We start from the raw sequence: 23299 nt of genomic DNA, 5'->3' as shown, positions 1-23299 counted from the left end.
GTTGAACAGTAGCAGCATTCCCCGTAATCTGTTTTTCTTATTTGTGTTTGGTTCTAGGAATGTTCCGGAGAATGACGGCAGCTGCCACTAGAATCCTCACCAGTGACGGCTGTGAAGGCAGCTTCTATACTCTAGATAGCCTGAATGCACGGGTGCGAGCCATGGTGCCCACGCACCCAGCCCTGGTCCTGCTTTGGTGCCAGATCCTACTGCTCATCAACCACACTGACCACCGATGGTGGGCAGAGGTGCAGCAGACACCCAAGTAGGTGCTCAGCTTCCCAGGGCCAGGCACTAGCCCAGTATTGGGCCCGAGGCATAGCTGCTATGAGAGCATTCTTATTTTCCATTCTTTATAAAGCTTTGTAAAATTCCGCCTGCATATTAATCTTTTTTTCATGGGCACTGTTTTGTAGGGAAATGTGGTCTGGCTACAGGCATTCAGACTAAACTTTTTCACTGTGATTTTCTTTGACAAGCTCTTTGACACTGTCCCGTCGTTTGGGCTGTGCTTGCCGGGCCCTATCCCTCCTGCCACGTCCTACGGCTTTCATTGGTTCTATAGCCAGACATGTTGCAATGTCTTAACTTTGTTATGATTAAAAGTGTTCTGGGTATTCTTAGATAATGAAGTAATTATTTAGCAAATTTCGAAACTGATTGGAAGTATTTTATTAATTTATTTTTATTATTCAGATAGACTGTTTCTGGTTGTGGGTGGCCCTCTTTTTTGCAAAGGGTTTTTAGGCTTAAACCTCAGCACGCAGGTACTAATTCACTAACTTACTCAGTCAGATATCTGAGCATGTTTGGAAGTAAGAGCTGTGAGCCCTTTTGAGTCCGTCCTCAGTGTGGTTTCTGGACAGTTTATGAACCTTTGGAGAAAGTTTTCTTAAGGAAAAGTATAGGTGAAGTTAGCTCCTTAGCTTGGTGCAGGCAGACCAGGGCCTCCCATCCAGACCAAACTTCTACATCCCTGTGTGGGGCATTTATTGCCCATCTGGTATGTGTTTTTTTTAATAATAGCATCTGCAAAGGAAATAGAAATGTTACTTCTTGCACCCACACGTGATCACTTGGGGAGGTACCCACAACATCATTTGAAATGCTTAGAGGATCTCTTAGGCCTGACACATTAACTGATCATTATAAGAGCTAGTGGACAGGAAGTCAGTTACATAGCTCTCTGATTATTATATGTACAAGTAAATCAGCCTTGAAGGTGCTTAAAACATTTCCGTCCAGGAAGCTTCGTAGGAGCTAGGAATTTGCATGTATTCCAAGCCCCTATGCTGCCAGTGCTGTTGTTCCACGCATGCTCTGAGCACCGGAGGCGTCACAGCACCACCAGTGTTTCTTCCTTTCTTCTGTTTCTCTCTTTTCTATTTTTCCTGTTTTTTAAAAAAATTTTATAAAAATGTTTTTAATTGAAATAGAGTTACATCACTTCCCCGCTTCTAACTACCCTCCAAAACCTCCTCTAGACCCCCCTTCTCACACTGAAGCTTTTTCTTCTTTTATTATATTTGTTACATAAACATATATATATGTATATATGTGTGTATGTATAAGTATATACAAATTCAGCTTGCTGTGTCTGATTTTGTTACTTGTGATTCTATGGATTCATGGTTGGTTACTCTATATTAGACAACCAATAAGCAGGCTCATCCCTGAGAGAGGTTAATACTCCTTTCCAAAATTATTACCTTTTTTTTTTTTTTTTTTGTCTAGGGATGAGACCTAAAAAATTTTCCTCTATCCATATTAATATATCCATAGCTACTGCCTTTATTGTGGTCTTGTTTGTTATCTATTTCTCTCCTAGGCTGCTTCACAGCCAACTTTCTGGTATCCTGGCCCTTACAATCTTTCTCCCTCCTCTTTCATATTGTTCCCTCAGCCACATATGCAGGAACTGTGATGTAGATGTAGCCATTGGGCTTGACTCCCCTATAATCCATTGATCTCTAATTTTGTCCAGTTGTGGGTTTCTATGATTATCTCCATTTGCTATAAAGTTTCTTTGATAAAGGTGGTCGCTATAAATTGAAGCTCAGAGCTGGGTATGGTGGAGTATATCTTTAATCTCAGCCTTCAGGAGGCAGAAGCAGGTAGACCTCAGTGAATTCAAGACCAGCCTGATCTACATACCAAGTTCCAGGCCTGCCAGTGCTACACAGTGTGAACTTGTCTCAAACAAACAAATAAACAAACAAAAAACCTGGCAGCTCTGACCTTAGCAAGGAGGCTCAGTGTGTAAAGGTACTTCCTGCTAAGCCTGAGGCTTGAGTTCCAACCCTAAGACTCACATGGTTAAAATAGAATCAGTTCCCATGTGTTGTCCTCTGACATCTGCAGGCACACTGGTGCACAAGCACACAAATAATTTGTTTAAAGGCTTAAAAAACAAAAATAATTGGGGCCTGAGAACTTGTAGTAGGTTCCCAAGGCTGAGTTGTATTGGGTAAGATACGGGGTGTGGAGCCTGAGTTAACTGTGGATGAACCAAGAAGGCACGAGAAGGTAAGAATGGCTCCCGCCTGCTCCAAGCCATGGTTCTCAGCAACGTCTGCCCACCCCGTTGGCACATCATAGTGATAAGATTAAAGGACATGCTATGGTTTGTTCAAGAGGAAATGGGTTTTGATTTTAGCTGATGGGTCTTCTACCAAGATGCTCGCTGGACACACCGAAGCATCTGTGGTTAAAGACGAAAGAATCCTTGATTGTGCTCTGGATCTGGAATATAAGACTGATAGAATGATTATTATCAGGTAGTCATAAATATGAGGATGAGCTTGGTGTGATGGCTTTGTAGCTGTGAACATGTTTAGGAGACACATCTGCTGCAGAGCTTATAGTGAACTGTGCTCTAGACTCATCCTTGTTGCTGCCAAAGAAATGTGTGTATGTGCAAGTACTCAGACTGTTTCATGTGAGTGTGTAATGTGTGTCCAGGTAGAATATGTGGTATGGATCTAGTTTGCATGTGCAAAGGGTGTTCATGAATTCAAAGATAACCAATATTAATCGTTGAATGTAGGCAAAAGTTAGGGACTGTTCATTGAATTGTTTCTTCAGCTCTCTGTTTGACATCTTCAATAAAAGGTGGAAAGATGGTGGAAGTCAACAGTTGGAGGAGCTCTTAGGAGTAACCTCACTATAGGGGAGTTAGAGCTGTGAGAAATGGGATCATAGTGTCTTTTCATGTTTATTCGTGTCTGTCTCTCTGTCTATCTTGTCTGTCTGTGTCTGTGTGAATGCCTTAGCCACATGTAGAGGTCAGAGGGTAACTTTCAGGAGTTGGTCCTCTCCTTCCACTGTGGAACCCAGGGATTGAATTCAGGTTGCCAGGCTTGTGCAACAAGTGCTTTTACTGCCGAGCCGTCCTGCCAATTCAAGATGGGATCTCTAGTGATAGAAATAGTAGTAACATTAATGCAAAAGGGCCACAGATCTGAGTATACAGAAGAGGCTTCCTTGAGTTGGTGAATGTGGGATTTGGACACAAACATTGTTTTATTGGTAGTCTTTCAAAGTTGAAATTACAGTTTCTTTTTTTTTTCCTTCCTTTCTACTTTCCTTCCTTCTTTATTATGTGCATTGGTTGGTGTTTTGCCTGTGCATGTGTCTGTATGTGGCTGAGATCCCCTGGAACTGGAGTGACAAATAGTAGTGAGCCACCATGTGGGTGCTTAGAATTGGACCCATGTCCTCTGGGTCCAGTGCTCTTAACTCTGGAGCCACCTCTCCAGCTCCAAAATTACCACTTCTCACCATCCACAGTGTAGTAAAATGAGAAGCCTATCTATCACTTTTGATTTTTAGTGCAGTATCCTTCAGAGGAGCCTCCCATGCGTTTCCTCATTTGCTTAGATGTCAAGATCTGCTCTTAGGTAGCGTCTATTCCTCAGTGGCAAGATCATAATTGAACATCATTTGTGCGATGGTTTGATTAGTATCTGTCTCTTCTTTCTATGGTTGCTGTTATATTCCAGTCAGTACCATTTCACATTCAACCCCTAACAGTGTCTCCTGCTAGTTATTTAATTGCAAATTTCACCTATTGTACTTGAGTAGTTCTCTGCTGTACATGTGGCTGTGAGTGTAAGCTACAAAGCTCCGGCTATAAAAGGGCAGGTGTTCTGTGTAAGTTTCCTAACAGAGGATGCCTGGTAAAATGCCTTTTGTACTATCTGTTGTCAGATACAAACAGTATCATTATTCCAGGAAGCTCCCTCTTGTCCCTTAATCACCATCCCTTCCCTTGTACATAAGAACCTCCGTGCATTCTCTGTGCCCAGAGCAGAAGTCAGTGGAAATGTACTCTTTATCCGTTTGTTGATGACCGCCATGTGTTTAAAGTTTATTCCTGTGGTGGTGATCTATGGTCAGCTCCTGCACTTACTGAGCGGGTCCCACTATAGATGCACTAGGCTACTCATCTGTCTACTAGCTAGGAAGCAGAAATGATCCACAGCTGTAACAGGACTTTAGCCTGTAGCACATGTTTTACCGGTTATCTTTTAGTACTGAGGACTTACAGGATTGGTCAACAGATTTCAAGTGTGCTTACTCTTCTGTGACCTCTGTCCTTACTGAGACTGAGCAAAAGATTGGAACTAGGTCAGACATTGTCTTTTAAATATTTGGCTATAATCAAGAGTCTCCAGGGTTATATTTAGAAAGAAGATAAAATGAGAAAGGACTATGAAGTGCAGTAACCACTGTAATAGAGAAGAAGCACTTTGTATAGTAATTCCACAACCACAACTTGCTCGGTAGTATTTTTGAAAACTAGTAGGAAAGTGTGAAATGAGGCTTCTCCCTTGACAGTGGTGGTAGAACATGAGACATATTAAAACAACTGCTCCATTATCAAACATGGTCAGTATGAATTCTGGAATGGACATGCTATTTGGGATTGCAGCTTTAAATAGTAGGTTTTCCACTTTAATCAAGCTCTGTAATTATCTGGCTTCTAAACTCTCTTGTGTCCTTTAATGTTTTCTAGGAACAGAAGTCTGAGGTGCATAAACACACACCACCAGTCTGATATAGCAATATCTGGAATGACTCGTGGGTTTGAAAAGGAAAATCAAGCATAACCTTGCTCAGTATTGTGTGTCTAAGTTTGCTGCTATCCCAGACATTCCCTCATTGTATCTTCATGCCTTGTAGGAGACACAGTTTGTCCTGCACGAAGTCACTTAACCCCCAGATGTCTGGTGAAGAGGAGGATTCTGGCTCTGCAGTTCAGCTTGGAATGTGCAATAGAGAAATAGTGCGAAGAGGGGCCCTTATTCTCTTCTGTGATTATGTCGTAAGTGTGATAAATGCCCATGAGGGCTCTCATGGTAGATGGTGGCATAGATGCTGCTTATATGCACCTGCTAGGCAACCAGATTGTTCACTATGCCACAGATATATCGGAGCTGAGGAGAGGTAGCAGTGTTTACTCTGGAGTTTAATTAGAGCAGTCTGGGCTCATTCTTGTCAAAATTTCTAAGTTGACCTTGAAAAGCTTTAACTCAGACACCACTGGTTTATCACCTTTCCAGGAACTTGGTGCCTGGCACATAGCTGGGCAGTTCTTGTCACACTGTGTAGACAAGGCTGACTTGAAACTCACAGTGGAGACCTGACTGGTCTCAAACTCACAGTGATTCCCCCTCCTGACTCCTGACTGCTGGGATTAAAGATGTGTGCTACCATTCCCAATAAACTGTACATGATTTTAACAAAGATAAGTTTGGAGTAATTTTTTCCTGTTTATTTTGGAGGTAAGACATTTAAGTGTTCATCATTGGATTTTTAAATAGAAAATTAGCATCGCCTGTTTGATTTATGAAAACAATCATATTGGTCTAAAGTAAGTTACTGTTACATTTTAATCTGGATTTGATACTTTTTTTTTTCTTTTTTACTTTTTTTTTTTCTTTCTAACAAACTTGGTATCCCACATACATTGCTATCATGGAACATTATGGTTTTTAAAAATCTGATGCAAAGAAAACAGTAGACTTGAGCCAGCTGTGAGCAGAGGCAGTTTTATGGTATAGCTTTTCTAATGCTCACTGTCCATCTGTTTCTGAGCCAGGGTACACTGTGCAGAGCAGGCTCCGTGTTCATAATCCTCCCACCTCAGGCTCCTGAGAGCTGGGGCTGACTGCTGTGTGCTCAGTCGTTCTCTGCTTGGTAGTCCCAATATGGAAATCATTTTTATGTTTTGTTCCATTTTTTAGAAATGTGGTATAGTCGTGTTTTTCACAAAAGAATAATAAAAAATAATTTTATAATTTAATCCTATCAAATGATTGCAAGTGAAAAATATTATCATTAACCAGATGTCAAAGATATGATCAGGTTCTGGCTTCTAGGATTATAAACTAATCCTACATATAGAAAGGCTACATATTTTGGTTGGTTGGTTGGTTGGTTGGTCGGTCAGTTTTTGTTTTTTCAAGATAGGGTTTCTCTTTGTAGCCTTGACTGTCTTGGAACTCTGTAGACCAGGCTACCCTCGTATTCTGGAACTTAAAGAGATCTGCCTATCTCTGCTTCTCAAGTGCTATGATTAAAGGTGTGCCTCACCACCTCCTAGCAGGTCACATGTATTTTTAACTTAGTTGTTATTTATTTTCTTTTAAAAAAAAAATTAAGTGACATTTTCCTATATATTGGGCAGCTGTGTTTTTTTGATTCAGGAACTCTATCAAATCTGTGACACTTAGTGTCTATTTTCTCCCCTAAGTATTACAGACAGAGTAAGTAGAGCAGCCCATGCTAAGCTGGCCTGCAACCTGGTGGCAAGTTCCATTCCAACTCGGAGCCTTCCTTTGTTCCCGTGCATGCAAACTTCAGGCCCGCCGGCCGCTAGGAAGGGCTACACCACACTGCTCACCTTGCTCCTCTTGACTTGTCCAAGGAGCCAGTTCTCTGACGTTAAGGCATTTGCTAGTGTCTCTAGGAGCTGGACGCTGCCCTTGGTTCTTGGCTTTCTGTGGCCTCTACCACCTATGATCAGAGGTGTGAGGCTCTAAAACTAAGTTCCCTTCCTTTCTCTCATTTAATCATACTCAGTCACTTGTCTTCACCAAGGCAAAATTTGTATTTAGAGTGTGTTTTTTCTTACACTTTGTAGCCTTCTTGTCTACTTGAAATATATCTTTTATTATATCTTTTCTAGTGTCAGAATCTCCATGACTCAGAACACTTAACATGGCTCATTGTGAACCACATTCAAGATCTGATCAATTTGTCCCATGAGCCTCCAGTACAAGACTTTATCAGCGCCATTCATCGTAATTCTGCAGCTAGTGGTCTTTTTATCCAGGCAATTCAGTCTCGCTGTGAAAATCTTTCAACCGTAAGTCTTTAACCTGCTAGTTTGCTTTCTCCAACTTAAAAATGGAGTACTGGGATTTTGTCAGTACCAGTTACCAGTCTGAGGAATAATAAATTTTGTTCCTTTTTAACATTAGCCAACCACTCTGAAGAAAACACTTCAGTGCTTGGAAGGCATCCATCTCAGCCAGTCTGGTGCTGTGCTCTCGCTATATGTGGACAGACTCCTGGGTACCCCATTCCGTGCGCTGGCTCGCATGGTCGACACCCTGGCCTGTCGCCGGGTAGAAATGCTTTTGGCTGCAAATTTACAGGTACTGAAAATGGTGATTTATATCAAAACTTAGTCAGTCAAAACATTTGGTCTGTTGACCTGGTCTTGATTGGCCACTGATAAAGAGCATGTGTGCAGTGTTTGTTATTTGTGTGTTTGATGAACGGCTCTTGTTAGGTATACTGTGCATAGTAGCTTATCCTTTTTAAGTGGGTGCGAGGTTGTATATCACAAAAGTCCTGATGTGTTCTTGTCTGTGTAGAGCAGCATGGCCCAATTGCCAGAGGAGGAACTAAACAGAATCCAAGAACACCTTCAGAACAGTGGGCTTGCACAAAGGTAAGACTGTAACATGGGTACTGGCATTTGGGCAACCCGAGTATTAACACGTGGATACAGGAACAAATAGGTAGACAAAGGAATTAGTGTACAGTGAGTTTACTGCAGCAGTGCACACATGAGGGACTCCTGAACTTTCCGACTGTTGAAGGGATACGAAATGCATTTGCTGCCTCTGCTCCTGGACCCATAATGAGTGGGAATAAAGCTAGAACCTAATTGCTGGTTCAGAGTCAGTAAACATGAGAGCACTACCTGGCTCTTAGCATGTGCACATTATATTTGTGCCTTGTTAAGTGACATCTCTTCATAGCTATTCTTTTGACTAATTATTTGAAAGTCTTTTAGAAGCCTTTATTAGAAACATTTCCATCTATAGTGTAAGCGTAGTTCCTTGACTACAAGTTAAATTAAGAAAAGCTTTCACCTCTTTTCCATTGCTGATGGTGGTAGGGAACATCAGAGAAGGTGATTCTCTCATAACTTTAATCTTTGGAGGAATTTTTGATGGTGGAACAGGGAATCATCTGGATGATTTTTTTTTTCAAACTGCAGAGCCACATGATGTTGTCATTTGACATATGAAGTATCACATTAGCTTTGTATAGTAACAGAGTGAATTGTCATTGTGTTTGATTGTAGATGTAGTCATAGACCAAGATGAGGAAGATTATGACATAAATACTTTTGGCCAGATGAAATGATTTTCTGTAAAGTGACCATTCCTAATGGAATGAATGGTGTCATTATGGGGGATTAAATGGGATTTGTGCACTTGGATCTAAGAAGAATTTGTCTGCTTGCATATATTATACATACGATGGCTAGGAATATGCACTTCAGTGGCAGAGTGCTTGTCTGGCATGCACAAGTCCCTGGACTCAATCTCTAATGCTGCCAAGAAAAAGAGTAGAATAGAATAGCTTTGTTAGCTGTTATATAGTGCATTGCTTAATGAAATGTTGAGCATAAATGCAACTTCTAGAAAATATCAATGAGATATAAATTGTGGTAATTGAAGTATCTAGGGCCTAAATGTGCATCATGACTTTAGAATGTTGAAGGGAAAAGTCCAAAACATGTTGCCTTGTTTTTTTTATTCTTTATTTTATTTTATTTTATTTTATTGGTATAGAATCGAGTTTATTCAGGGCAGAGAATGGGAGTTAGAGAGGCAGAGAGAGAGAGAGAGAGAGAGAAGAGAGGAGAGGAGAGGAGAGAAGTGGAGGCCGGCTGTGACAAAGTGGAGAGAGGGGGGAGGGGAGGAGAGCCCAAGGTGCAGAGAGGTGAGAGTGCGATGAGAGAGAGCAATGAGCTGTTGCCTTGTTTTAAGAAGCTCCTGCTCATTGGTATTATATGTTTCTAGAACTCATCTGTGCAAAAATTGAGATTTCAAACTAAAGAATAAAGTACTCTCTGGCATTGTATTTCAGACACCAAAGGCTCTATTCACTGCTGGACAGATTCCGACTCTCCACCGTGCAGGGCTCACTTAGCCCCTTGCCCCCAGTCACTTCCCACCCACTGGATGGGGATGGGCACACATCTCTGGAAACAGTGAGTCCAGACAAAGTAAGTGTCCTGTATGTCTAAGTGTGATGGCCGGAGACCCTGTGGTGATGATGACCGTCTCTGTCTACAGTGCGGATAGTGGTGGCTGTTAGCACACATGGACCCTGACACTCAGCTCAAGTCATCAGATTCCCTGCCTGGGACTAGAGTGCAGGATGGAGGCCATGAGGTCTGGCTGAGAACAGGAGTGGGGATGTGAGACTGTTGTAAAGGAGTGTGGGGGCGAGTCAGGCACTAGTTGGCCAGTCAGGAAAAGTTGGCTGTGGCCCAGGGCCTATGACTACAGACATTGTCCACCCAGCACATGCTGACAAACATGGCCTGCCTCCCCACCTGAACCTTCTACCTCCTGTAAATTGATGCACCTACTGCCACCAGGTGTAATGCATTGTCATCTGTACTCTTCCTCATTCACACTTGAGAGTTAGAGACTGTTAGGGCCTTTGCCTTATTAGCGAGGAGATGAGATTTTAGAAGCCTGCAGCCCAAGACAGAAAACACACGTCTGCCCAGGCTCACGCTCAGCTCTGTGTGAGGCACCTCTTTGGTTTTGGCTGCTGGGGAAGATGAGGGAAGCAGACACGCCAGTATAGTATAGATGATACATCATCTAGGGTGTAGGTAGATCAAAAGTTGTGTACACTGAGAACTTGGCTGAGTTTGCAAGGACCGCTGGAAGCTCCACAGGTGGAAAAGAAGAAGAGGGTGTTCAGGCACAGAACAGCAGAGGGAGGATTAGCTATCTAGAAAATGTAAGCCCAGGGTGTGTCTGATGTCCGTCAGACAGCCATCGGTGCGACTGTCGCAGCCCAGAGGAGAATCCACAGTGTCTACCCAGTCCCATTCAGCTTTCTTTTCTTCTTAGGACTGGTACCTCCAGCTTGTCAGATCCCAGTGCTGGACCAGATCAGATTCTGCACTGCTGGAAGGGGCAGAGCTGGTGAATCGTATCCCTGCTGAAGATATGAATGACTTCATGATGAGCTCGGTAGGCAGCAATCCATTGAGACCAGAGAACCCTCAGCTCTGCTTGTCAGAAAGTTAGATTTGTGTCTTAGTTAAGTTTTCTGTTGCTGCGATGAAACACCATGACCAAAAAGCAAGTTGGAGAAGAAAGGGCTTATGTGGCTTAACACCATCATTGAGGGAAGTGAGAGGAACTTAACAGGGTCAGACCCTGGAGGCAGGAGCTGATGCAGAGGCCATAGAGGGGTACTGCTTATGGGTTGTTCTCCATGGTTGGTCAGCCTACTTTTTTATAGAACCCAGAACCACCAGCCCAGGAATGGCACCACTCACCATGGGCTAGATCCTCTGCCATCTATCACTAATTTAAAAAATGCCCACAGGCATTTGGTGGCATTTTCTTATCTGAGGTTTTCTCCTCTTAGATGACTTTAGCTTGTGCCAAGTTGATAAAACTAACCAGCACAATTTGTCTCACCTTTTGTAATTAATATATGGGAAACCTGAGTCCAGGCAAGGGCCATCATTAGGCAAAGCACATGGGAGGCTCTAACAAAAGAATGGCATGTGAAAGCTATAACCCAGACTAGCCAGCACATGAGATGTGAATAGGATGCTGTTTCAAACAAACTAGAACCCTAAAGGAAGAAAGTTGTTTTAACTTGATCTTTCATGCATTTGTAGAAAGCTATAGGCTATAGTCTATAGGCTATAGATCATTCATTTCCTGACTACAAGGAAGTATTGTGTGTTTATTGTCTTCTGAAAATTGATCTCTAATAGCCCCCTGTATTAATTACTTTTCTCATTGCTGTGATAAAACACTGACAAAAAGCAGTTTAGAGGAGGAAGGGTTTGTTTTGGCTTACAGGTCAAGGGTACAGTCCTTCATGGCAGGGAAAACATCACGTAAGCTTGAGGTGTTGGGTCACATTGTGCCCATAATCAGACAGCAGAGAGAGATGACTGCTGGTGCTGAGCTTGCTTTGTCCTTTGTGTTCAGTGCAGGATCCCTGCCCACAATTAAAGTGGGTCTTCCTACCTCAACCTTATCAAGAGGCTAAGAGGCCTGTCTCCTAAGTAATTCTAGATCTTGCTAAATTGACATCAGTATTAACCATTACACCCTTCATTTTGTAAGGCACCTTGTCCCTGTAGTTAAAGAGATATTTTCTCATGTAGTGAGGTACCCCTTCCTCTCTAGATATAGAGGAATTATCTCATGTAGTCAGATACCCTGTATCATCTAGATATAGAGGAATTCTCCTCCACTTACCCCTCAAATATCAGAAAGAATACTTCAGAGCTGGTCCAGGCCTTAAAAGCATCCCTGCCCTTGTCTCCTTTGCCAAGCATCCTAAGTTCACTACCTTGGTGGAATTTTTTGTTGCCCAGTGAAGACAGGTTCCTCATTGCACCTTGGTACATGCCAAACGGTTATGGAGAAGCAGGAACTGCCGGTTAGTAGGAGCTGTGTGTGTTGTGGGAAGAGGGGGATTCTCACACAGGAAGATATCTAAAGTAAATTTTCCAAATCATTAAGTGGGCTATTAACAGCTTGCATGTTCCAGCCATGACTATAGAAATATTTGATTTGGGGGTAATAATGAAACACAGTGTTTAATATTAAAGCTTATGTTCTACTTGAAAAAAATTGTCATTCTCTCTTTCTAAATCCTTAAATGGCTTAAAAAATTTGACAAAACATAATAAAAATTGTCATTTGAGGCCAGGCATGGTGGTTCATGCCCTTAATTCCTCTGTGAGTCAGAGACTTGAGGATCTCTGTGGCCTGTCTAGTTGACTTAGTAAGTTGTAGGCCAGCCAGGGCTACATAGTAAGGCTCTATCTCCAAATCAAAAAATGAAAAAATAAAATTAAAAGTTTTTATCATGTGAAATGTTGATTTTTGCAAGCAGATTTATGTCTAATATAAGAAGCTTTATGAGCCTTCTCAGGCTGTAGCATTGCTTGGCATCTCACTGGTTTCTTAGATATTAAACTTGGTACACTGCTTACATCAATAAGATTTGTCATCCTAAAATTATTTCAAAGAAATATAAGATCATAAAAATTAAAAATATTACTTTAACATTCAAATATGACAGAGACCAGAAATATTTATTAAGCATGTTAAATGGAGTTGTTGATACATTTAGTAATATGTATAACATAGGATATACTTTTTAAAATAGAGATTTCAACTTATTTTTATCTGCTTTTTAACTTTATTTTAGTCTAATTAAGATTTTTTCTAGAGTGTATTTTCCCACTTTTATTATTGTAAGTTACTTGGAACAAGTTACATCATAAGAGGAAAAGATTTATTTTGACTGATAGCTCTGCACATACAATGCCCAAGGGCTCATCTGGTGATGACTTTACTGTCAGAGTCCCAGTGTTGCACAGAAAATCTCCCATGGCAAAAAATAAGGGGCTTGAGTGTCTGTCTCTAGAATATTCTCAGAAGCATTCTTTCCAGTTCTTTGGTCTGTACTATCTCAGAGACAAATGCTTGTTGCATTATCTGTGTGTGTTCTAGCCTGAAGAAAAGCTTACTGTCGTTGTTGCTGTTTGTCTTGCATGTGATCTTCTGACCCAGGAGTTCAATCTAAGCCTTTTGGCTCCCTGTTTAAGTCTTGGCACGAGTGAGATCACTAATGGCCAAAAGAGTCCCCTTTTTGAAGCAGCCCGTGGGGTGACTCTGGACCGGGTGAGCAGTGTTGTTCAGCAGCTTCCTGCTGTCCATCAAGTCTTCCAGCCTTTCTTGCCTACAGAGCCCACGGCCTACTGGAGCAAGTTGAATGATCTGTTTGGTAATTAAATTCAGTTCCCTTAGATGTTTGTCTGTCTGTCTGTCTCTGTCACTCTGTCTTTCTTTATGAGGTGATAGAAATGACAGTAGCAGAATGTACAAGCCAGAGGGACACCGGGTCACACACTGAACCTAGAGATGCCAGCTCTGCTAGATCAGCTGACCAACAAGCCTCTGGGATCCTCCTGTCTCAGCCCCCAGTGCTGAGGTTACAAGGGTACACCCACAGCTAGGTTTTACAGGAGTGCTTGGATTCCAAACTCATGTTCTCATGCTTGCACAGGAAGCACTTATCCACCAACCTGTCCTCTCAGCTCAAGGTTATCTTAGTGTTTTAGTTATTTAATTTTATGTGTATAGGAGTTTTGTCTGCATGTATGTCTTCACCACATGCATGCGGTACCCATGGAGCCAGAAAATGGCATCAAATCCCATGGGACTGGAATTACAGGTGGCTGTGAGCATACTATGTGGCAGCTGGAGATTTAACTTAGGTCCTCTGGAAGAACAGTCCATGCTCTCAACTACTGAGCCATCTCTCCAGCCCCAAGTTGTCATAGTTTTTAAAAGTATTACCGATTCAGCACAGTGCTTTCCTTCACGCATACACAGTCAGGGCTGTTGATCTAAAACACTGGAAAGGCTGACAAAGACATCTGACAAACTGCACTAAGTCCCTAGCTCTAAACATCTTTCTTTTTGTAGCTTGACCTGGACATAGAAAGTCAGGTTCTAAGCCCTTCAGGAACAGTGGGTTAGACGCAGGGCAAACAAGGCCCAGACTTTATGTAGCACACATGAGTGAGCTTGTGCAGATGTGCTCTCTTGGTCTCGAAAACCTCAAATTCACATGGTTGTGTGAAGGCTTCTGAAGGGGCAGGGCCTGTGCTCACAGTCAAAGTCACTCATGCCAGTCTCATGTTGCAGGTGACCCCATGTCTTACCAGTCTCTGACCATACTTGCCCGCGCCCTGGCACAATACCTGGTGGTGCTCTCCAAAGTGCCTGCTCATTTGCACCTCCCTCCTGGGAAGGAGGCAGACACGGTGAAGTTTGTGGTCATGACACTTGAGGTAAGAGCAGCTCTGAAATGAAGTTTCTCCTTGAGGGCAGGATATGTGAGTAGCACTAAGAGGGAAGTCCTTGAAAACCAACAGTATGGAGTATGATAGCGCACGCATTAGCCCAGCTACTTTGGAGGCGGAGGCAGAATTGTGGGTTCCTGGTCTGTAAAGATAGCCTGAGTGTATAGCTAGATCCTATTGAATAAGCAGGTAGGAAGGGAATGCCTATTGGCAAAGTCTGATTCACCTGAGGGCACTGGGTGCCTCACCCTCACCACTGGGAAACAAGGAGGTCTCTAAGACATCCTTTTATCCCTATACTATAAACCTACTGTGAAGCCTAAATAAAATCTAGACTGTGTTAGGCTTTAAATGGGGCATGGACATTTCGCCCAGGAACACTTGGCCCCTCAGAATATGTTTCTGCATGCTCTGTAGTTTTGTTACAGTGTGCATGCTGGGAAAAGCCTCACCTGTGCTCACCAGAGCTGTGCTGCCAGTCCCGAACAAGGGCTGGCACTTACACCAAGAGAAGAAAGTCAGTATCCTGGGGTGTATGGTGCAAAGGCACCAGGTAAACCAGGCTAAGTTAGGTAGCCTTTGAGCTTGTCTGAGCCCAGTGGGGAAGACAGGAAAGCAAATGTATATGTAAAGTACTGGGTGGCAGCTCCTAGTCATACTCTGAGCTGCACAGGCTGTGTCATGGCACTTCTCTCCTATAACGACTGTGTAGGGTGAACTGTTCCCATTTCACACATGGGGAAAGAAGCTCAGAGAGGTAGGTTCAGGGACTTGCTAGAAGTCACTTGTCATATATCATACTCCCAAACTCAGTTTTGTGGCTGACAAAACAAGCAGATCCTATTTCTTTTCTTTTTTTTTTTTTTTTTTTTTTTTTTAAAGCCCAATGTTACAGGAGCCCTTGAGAAAAGCCCCTGACTGGAGGCTGTGTATGTGGCTCAGATCAAGTTTCCATGGGCACCCATGGTTCTAAAGGAAAAAGACATCTTGGGTGGTTGGTCATTCTGGCAGAGGGAAGGCTGGAACTTTGGGGTATAGGTGGGTCAGGACTGAATATTAAGAAAGCTGGGAATGACAACCTAGAAATATGGGTCGGGGCCATTCTTCTGCAAGGATTGTCTGATCTCCTGCCCTCTCCATCTGTCCTTGGTCTTCCATAGCTTTGATTGGTCCTGCTTCCCTAGAGGTCCCTGAGACGCAGAGTCCTGGGGGAGCATTCTAACACGGTGCTTCCCTTTAGGCCCTGTCGTGGCATTTGATACATGAGCAGATCCCACTGAGTCTGGACCTCCAGGCCGGCCTAGACTGCTGCTGCCTGGCACTGCAGGTGCCTGGCCTTTGGGGGGTGCTGTCCTCCCCAGAGTACGTGACTCGTGCCTGCTCCCTCATCCACTGTGTACGATTCATCCTGGAAGCCAGTAAGTCTTTGTCTAGTAATGACTTTCTTGTCTGCAGCTCAACTGGTAATCAGCAATACATGTCAGTCAGGAATATTTTTCCCTTCCTGTCTTATAGGTCTTGGGGTAGAATGGATAGATTGTAGACGCTGCCTTCAGAAGGCCCATTTGTCCACCCCCAGACCTTGACATTACACTAGAGCTTAACTTGGATTTGCTTTTCTAGTTATTTTGTTAGGAGTTTGGAGTTCTAGCTCTTAAAAAATACTTTTTAAGTTTTATCCCTTTGATCTTTAGTCTTAGTTGACTATTTGATGTTCTTAGTCCTAGATGATTATAAGATTAATAAGATTACATTCAATTGATGACTTCTGTTAGAGTTGAAGTGTGTGCTTGCATACTGCATTGTAATGCTAATATGTTGTAAAATAAAAGGGATTCATTCTTTTCAAGGAACAGTGTCCTCAACAAGGGTCATTAGTTAAAAATTTTTAAAAATTGGACATTATAGTTTACATGTTAGAGGATGTTTTGAAGTTTTATGTTTTCAAATTAAACATTATAGAGTGGTGTTTTGATCTTTCATTGTTTAAATTGTTTTCATCTGTGCATTGTAGTCAACTTGGAAACAAAGATTCATGGATTAATTTTAAAAAGCTAAGCTTCTTAGTCAAAGTGACGCTTTTAGCAGTATTGAGTTGTGAATAGTCTGATAAAAACTCTCAGGGTGGAGATGGCAGACAGTGCATTTAGAAGCCTGAATGTGGAAGCACAAGCCTTTGTGTTCATGACCAGCCAAAGCACTGGTGCCTGCATCTGCTGTTATCCAGTGCTTTTCAGTTTTACGGAAATTGCTTCTAGAAATCTAGCCTTCAATTGACATAGCTGTCATCATACGTTTTTACGAGGCTTTCCAGGTATGAAGACTTAAGTACTAAGAAGGGTTAACGTGTATGTTCTGCTGTAATTTCAGTTGCAGTACAACCTGGAGACCAGCTTCTCGGTCCTGAAAGCAGGTCATATACTCCAAGAGCTGTCAGAAAGGAGGAAGTAGACTCAGATATGCAAAGTAAGTCTTAGGACCATTTTTTTTCCCTTCTTTGTTTCTTCAGGGCCTTCAAACTCATTGACAAAAGAAACTCATGAAGTGGACTCTGGGAAACATATTTCTCTTGCTGTCCTATGGGGCTCATCTAGACTTTAAGGGTCAGGAGGATTTTTTGACCATGGCTGCATACATGTTTCTGGTTTTGTGAGTTGTGTTTTTCTAGTAAAGATCCCCTTTCCTCAGTCAGCTGGTCTGACTCATCCTACATCCTTCTGCACAACCTGAATTTGCACCCCTTCCCTGGAAAGCACTACTTCCCCACCCCCATCTAAGTCTCAGCACTTAGCACATGACTGCTACTTTAGGGTGAATATGTTTTAGGGTTACTACTTAGTCTGTTGTAAGTGACTGGCAAGTATTTATTAAATTCTGAATGAGTAACTCAAAATTTTAAGGAATTTGATATTAGTGCAGATGCTATATAATATACTGTAACCTTAGTGACTAATTCAGACATCTCTTTAGTGACGTTTGTTGACTTGTTTGCTTTGCCACACGGTCTTACTCTGAAGCCCAGGCTGGCAGTGAAGGCACTCTCATGCCTCAACCTCCTAAGTAATAGATGTTGACGTTACTTCAAAAAGACCATCTAGATTCAGAAACATAAAATGTCTTTTTCTGATCTTCTTTATGAGTGTAGTGTAGCTGTTGTCTTAGGGTTTTCATTACTGTGAAGAGACATCATGACCAAGGCAAATCTTATAAAGGACAACATTTAGATTCAGAGGTTCAGTCCATTATCATCATGGCAGTAAGCATGGCGGTGTGCCAGCAGACATGATGCTGGGGGAACTGGGAGTTCTTCGTCTTGGGCCAACTACAACCAGAAGAGACTATATCATGGGCAACTAGGAGGAGGGTCTCAAAGCCCACTCCCACAGTGACATACTTCCTCCAATAAGGCCACACCTCCTAATAGTGCTACTCCTGGGCTAAGCATACTGAAACCACCATAGCTGTCTTACTGTGACAGTTGTGGCAAGGCAAAAGACATTATGGCCTACTGAGTCCTTGACTCCTAACCTTCAGGATTAGGAGTCTTTTGAGTTCCTTGATCTCAGAGGCTCAAATACTATAGCTACAGTACTTCTTCCACAGGGGAGAAGGCAGGTAGCATTGAACATTATCTTTACTTGGATTTCCAGGAGCCTTGGCCCTGCTCTGTTTCTCCAGAAGCATGCCTTTGTAATCACAAGTATAAAGCCGTCCAGTCACAGCCCAGTATTATGACACAGGCCTGGAGGCCTGGAGTTGCAGCACTAAGGAGGCCAAAGCAGGAGGATCATGACTTTGAGTCTGCCTGAGCTATATAATGAGAGAAACTATCTTAAAGGATAGGGCTTCCCTGTCTGTAGTCTTTCAATTCCTGCCCTGAGATTATATAGTTGTACAGAGGCCCATGAGCAGTACCATTTTAGTATAGCCTGGGCTCTCACTTGGTTTCAGACTGGAGCCCCTTCAGTTCCAGGAGTTCACTTCACCTCACAGTTTGATCTTTTCCTAACTGAGCAGCAACTCAGGTTATTCTGTGCTTCTGTTATGAGGATAAGACGCAGGTAAGGAAATCAGGCCATGGAAAACAGTGGAATAAATGTTCACCGTCTTGTGAACGGGCCAGTGGGCCCAGTGGCAGGGGATGACTTAATTCAGCAGAATTTTGCTTATCCTCTGTGACTTGAGATCAGTTAATGAAGTTCTGGTCAGAAGAAGCAGCTCACATTTTGTTTTTTAAATTTTTACGTCATGTCCATAGGTTAGTACTTTTTAAAAAAATTTTATACGTGAGAGTGTTTTGCCTGTCTGTATGTCTGCACCACATGCATACAGTGCCCAAGGAGTCCAGAAGAAAGTGCTAGATGCTATGGGAATGGAGTTATAGATTGTTATGAGGTACCATGTGGGTGCTTGGAATTGAGCCCAGGTCCTCTGAAAGAGCAGACAGTGATCTTAACCACTGAGCCATGTCTCTCATCTAAGCTGATACTACTTGCAGTTACTCTGACACACGCCATTTCTTTTAGCCTGGGGCTAGATTCCATAAGTTCTATAAGGATCCGCTTTCTGAACCAGGAAGTGCCTAAATTGTTGAATCTCATGGACAAGGGTAACTATCTGTTTATTTAAACTTTCACCAACTAACAAGTGGTTCTTAAATCCCTGTGCTGTATCAAGACTCAGTGAATATGAACAGTCCCTGCCCTCAAAACTCTGACAGGGCAGATACGTGGTTCTTGTGTTTTCTTTCTCACGTCACTGCTAGAATTCCCATTTAGGGCTGAAACTCAAGTTCAAAACTATTGCTGTATTCCCAGTAAAAATGGAAAGAATTGCAGGGTTTGGATGCATACTAAGGAAGTAAAACCTCAGGCCTTAAGTGAGCAATCCAAAATTTGAGTCAGATTTTGGACAGTGCTCATAGGCTGGAGCTCTCTGTGGGTATGCAGAGGAAGGGTGGCAGGGTGTTCTTACGAGCTGCTCTCTTTATCACCATTGCCTGTGTAGACCTCAGTCACGTCACTTCGGCCTGCGAGATGGTGGCAGACATGGTGGAATCCCTGCAGTCAGTTCTGGCCTTGGGCCACAAAAGGAACAGCACCTTACCTTCATTTCTCACAGCTGTGCTGAAGAACATTGTTATCAGTCTGGCCCGCCTCCCCATAGTTAACAGCTACACTCGGGTGCCTCCTCTGGTAAGCTGGGTCTTGCTCAATTTGATATGTAACCAGGCCTCAGACTTGGGGTCCTCCTCTCTACCTCCCAAAAGTTAGACCTACGTGTCCAGCTTTTCACATCATCTTCATTGTTGTGACACTCCCTGTGGCAGCTCCAGGCTTTCACATGGTTGTAACACTGTGTTGTCCCCCAGGCATTCTGTGTAGTGGGTATTAGTAAAAATACTGCATTTCAAAAAATTGGCTGAAGTACTAAACTTCATTTCCACTGATAATTCATGTTGCATGTGATTCTGAAGTGATCTAAACTAATTAATAGTAAGCCAGAAATTACACCTCTTCAATTAGTTTTTCAAAAGTGTCACCTGTGAAGAGATTTATACATAGCTGGGCATAGTGGTACATACAGAGGCAGATCTCTGAGTTCTAGGCCAGCATGGTCTACACAGTTCTAGGACAGCCAGAGCCACATTGTGAGACTCTGTCTTAGAGAGAGAGAAAGAAAGGTTGCTTCATATATTTAGGGACAACCACTATTGTGGGTCTTCTCTTGAAATTTTCTTCACAAATCAGCTTTAATAGGCTGGTTCTTGGGTTTTGTTCCAGTTCACAGTGATAGCTTAGCATGGAAAAAGGGTTAACAGCAGCAAAGCTGACCTCAGTCTGCTGAAATAGTATACCAGACAAATCCTTTCCTACCAAAGACTTCATCAGGAAAGCAGAGCTGGCCCGCAGCCGGTTTGAACCATAGCACAGAGCCAGAGCAGACCCAACAGAAAGGCACCTTTTTCCGCATAGATAGGGCATGTGCCTACTGCTGGGCCATAGCTGCAACATGTGTGTGCTCACATGTAAGGTCCTGGAAAAGTTTACATCTGGAACATGACATTCATTGGACCTTAGAGTTGCAGGGGCCCGTTCTGAATGCTGTGGCCCAGCTGTGCTAGAAGTGCTTTTAGAACAGAGCGGTGTGGACATTGAGAAGAGAGCAATAGAAAGCCAAGAGATCATCTAACATTGCTGCATGAGGCTCAGCCCTGGGCAGGAGCCTTCCTTGTTAAGACTGTACAAGAAGGTGATATAGGGGTCATGGAAGGCTCTTGAGGAACCTGCCTACATAGGCTGTGTGCTGTAGGTAAATCTCCATCAAGAGCTCTTAATCTGCTCTCTTGAGTGCCCTGGTCAGGAATGCAGTTGTAGCAAACACTGCAGAGCCTCCCCTGGGCATGCCCCAGAGACTGTGGGTGGTAAAGAAATTTACAGAAGGTTGGTTGCATCGTAGCAATCTGGGGAGGTTCCATTAGGTCCTTATTGCTTTACCGAGGCACATACCTGAGCTGGCTAGATGGTCCTGCTACTGGAACAGTGTAGGGTGTATGTACCTCAGGGCTCCCTTTGTACCTGGTGCTTAGCCACATATTGAATGGCAGAAGTCAGCCTCTCAGCATTGATAGAAATGAACAGTGGGGTTGTCCTTGTGCCTGCTTGCTAGTGCATATTTATACATGAGGTTAAATTTCATTAGTGTTTGCCTTTTTTGTAATACACTTGATGTTTGTGGGCACCAGCATTTCCTGCAGGGAATACGGCTTGTGTACACACAGCCTGAGGGGTGTAACAGAAGGTGGTGGGCTGGCCTTGGGAAGGCAGGGTAGTGTGGGGCGAGTCAAGCTTGGCATTGAAGGTTCTAGACAAAAGGATGGGAACCTCTGTGGAAAGGCAGAGGCTCTGCAAAAGACTGAGTAGTAAAGGGTGGGCAGCTGGCTCCTCAGGGAGACCAGCTAAGAGAAAAGGGGAGGTGGGGTCTCTTGTTCTCTTTGTGGCATCTCCAGCCACCTGGTACTCTCTTCATCTTCTCAGGTGTGGAAACTCGGGTGGTCGCCCAAGCCTGGAGGGGAGTTTGGCACAGTGTTTCCTGAGATTCCCGTGGAGTTCCTCCAGGAGAAGGAGATTCTCAAGGCGTTCATCTACCGTATCAACACCTTAGGTATCCCATAGTCCTCCAGTCCCTTATGCCACCTCAGACCTGAAGCTTCAGGGTACGGCCATCCCACTGGCCAACTGAAAAGGTTCTGGGGTGATGATGATGCAACCCTTCTTCACACATTTTACAGTACATATAGAATTATGGTGAAAAGTAGTCCTAGGTGCAAAGGGACGAGTGTAATGTGGGGGGGTTGCACACCACTGTCAGAGGATGCCAGTTCTGTCTTCATATTATAATACATTCAAACTAAACCATACAGGTGGGCTGGAAATGTGGCTCATTGTAGTGCTTGTCCCAGCACCAAGGAAGTCCAAGCTTCAGGCTCCAGGACCACAACCACAGACTAAGTAGTAGAAGTGCTGTCCTCATGTCTTCCTGTTTGCCACTTTGACCTTGTGTTCTCACTTGGATCATTTTTTTTATATGTAGAACGAGCAGCTTGGGAAAACATGGCCAGCTAGGTGTCACAGGGGCAGAGTGATAGAATGAGGGAAGGTAGATTTGGTCAGACAGCCCTGCTCATCTCTTTGCTTATAGGGTAGAATCTTCAGTGCTGTGGTCCATAGAATAGAGATTGTGTCTATTTTATGTGTTTGCTACAGACGTGAACATGAAAAATACGCTTAGTCTCTCAGTAAGCAATAGCATGAGTAGTTCTCCTGTCAGGACTCTTCTGCTTCCTGAAGCATAGTCTAAATTGTTGTTGTTGATGATGATGATGATGATGATGATGATGATTCCTCCTCCTCTTTCTTTTTGCCCATTTTCTGGTTGACGATGTCTTAATCACTATTCTGTTCTGTGAAGAGACACTATGACCAAGGCAACTCTTATGAAAGAAAACATTTAGTTGGTGGCTTACTCACTTGTTTCAGCAAGTTAGTTCATTATTGTCATGGCAGAAAGCAGGCTGGAGCCGGGCGCTGGTGGCGCACGCCTGTAATCCAAGCACTCTGGGAGGCAGAGGCAGGCGGATTTCTGAGTTCGAGGCCAGCCTGGTCTACAGAGTGAGTTCCAGGACAGTCAGGACTACACAGAGAAACCCCGTCTCGAAAAAAAACAAATCAAAAAAACCAAAAAAGAAAGAAAGAAAGAAAGAAAGAAAGGAAGGAAGGAAGGAAGGAAGGAAGGAAGGAAGGAAGGAAGGAAGGAAGAAAGAAAGAAAAAGTTAGAAAGAAAGAAAGTTAGAAAGAAAGAAAGAAAGAAAGAAAGTTAGAAAGAAAGTTAGAAAGAAAGAAAGTAAGTTAGAAAGAAAGAAAGAAAGAAAGAAAGAAAGAAAGAAAGAAAGAAAGAAAGAAAGAAAGAAAGAAAGAAAGCAAGCAGGCGGGCATGGTGCTGGAGCAGTAGCTGATCCACAGGCAGCAGCAGAGAGAGGGAGACAGAGACGGAGAGATAGGGCCTGGTGTGGGCTTTTCAAACCTCAAAGCCCAGTCACAGTGACATACATCCTCTAGCAAGGCCATACCTCCTAACCCTTCCCAATAGTTTATCACCTAGTTACCAGGTATGCATATCTGTGAGCCGATGGAAGCCAAAGTGCTTTAGTTTTGTGGTTATAATCCTCATAGCCTTTTCCTTCTGGGGTGTTTCCTAAAAGAACCTGGGCAACAGACCCTCTGCCTGGTCTAAGTTAGGCCCTAGGGCTTCTCAGATTTTCTTATTCAGATCTCAGCAACCTGCCTCAACTTCCTAAATCTATAAATTGAACAGTTTATCACTATCCACAGTAACTCC

General features: G+C 43.2%; 1 protein-coding gene across 2 annotated transcripts in view; it reads left to right on the top strand.

Moving 5' to 3' along the window:
* Htt (huntingtin) overlaps window positions 1-23299 on the top strand; it is a 144407-nt gene that overhangs the window by 105424 nt on the left and 15684 nt on the right. For both annotated transcript variants that reach the window (XM_052199621.1, XM_052199620.1), the window contains 13 exons: window positions 58-265; window positions 5185-5326; window positions 7193-7372; window positions 7488-7664; window positions 7887-7963; window positions 9397-9535; window positions 10401-10523; window positions 13104-13317; window positions 14244-14389; window positions 15642-15819; window positions 16772-16867; window positions 19409-19596; window positions 21439-21565. In XM_052199621.1, coding sequence (XP_052055581.1) covers window positions 58-265; window positions 5185-5326; window positions 7193-7372; window positions 7488-7664; window positions 7887-7963; window positions 9397-9535; window positions 10401-10523; window positions 13104-13317; window positions 14244-14389; window positions 15642-15819; window positions 16772-16867; window positions 19409-19596; window positions 21439-21565 — 1995 coding nt within the window. The remainder of the gene's footprint in view (window positions 1-57; window positions 266-5184; window positions 5327-7192; window positions 7373-7487; window positions 7665-7886; window positions 7964-9396; window positions 9536-10400; window positions 10524-13103; window positions 13318-14243; window positions 14390-15641; window positions 15820-16771; window positions 16868-19408; window positions 19597-21438; window positions 21566-23299) is intronic.

The sequence above is a fragment of the Apodemus sylvaticus genome, chromosome 11 (assembly GCF_947179515.1).
Source record: "Apodemus sylvaticus chromosome 11, mApoSyl1.1, whole genome shotgun sequence".
Classification (NCBI taxonomy): domain Eukaryota; kingdom Metazoa; phylum Chordata; class Mammalia; order Rodentia; family Muridae; genus Apodemus; species Apodemus sylvaticus.
This window is presented reverse-complemented; position numbering and strand designations above follow the sequence as displayed.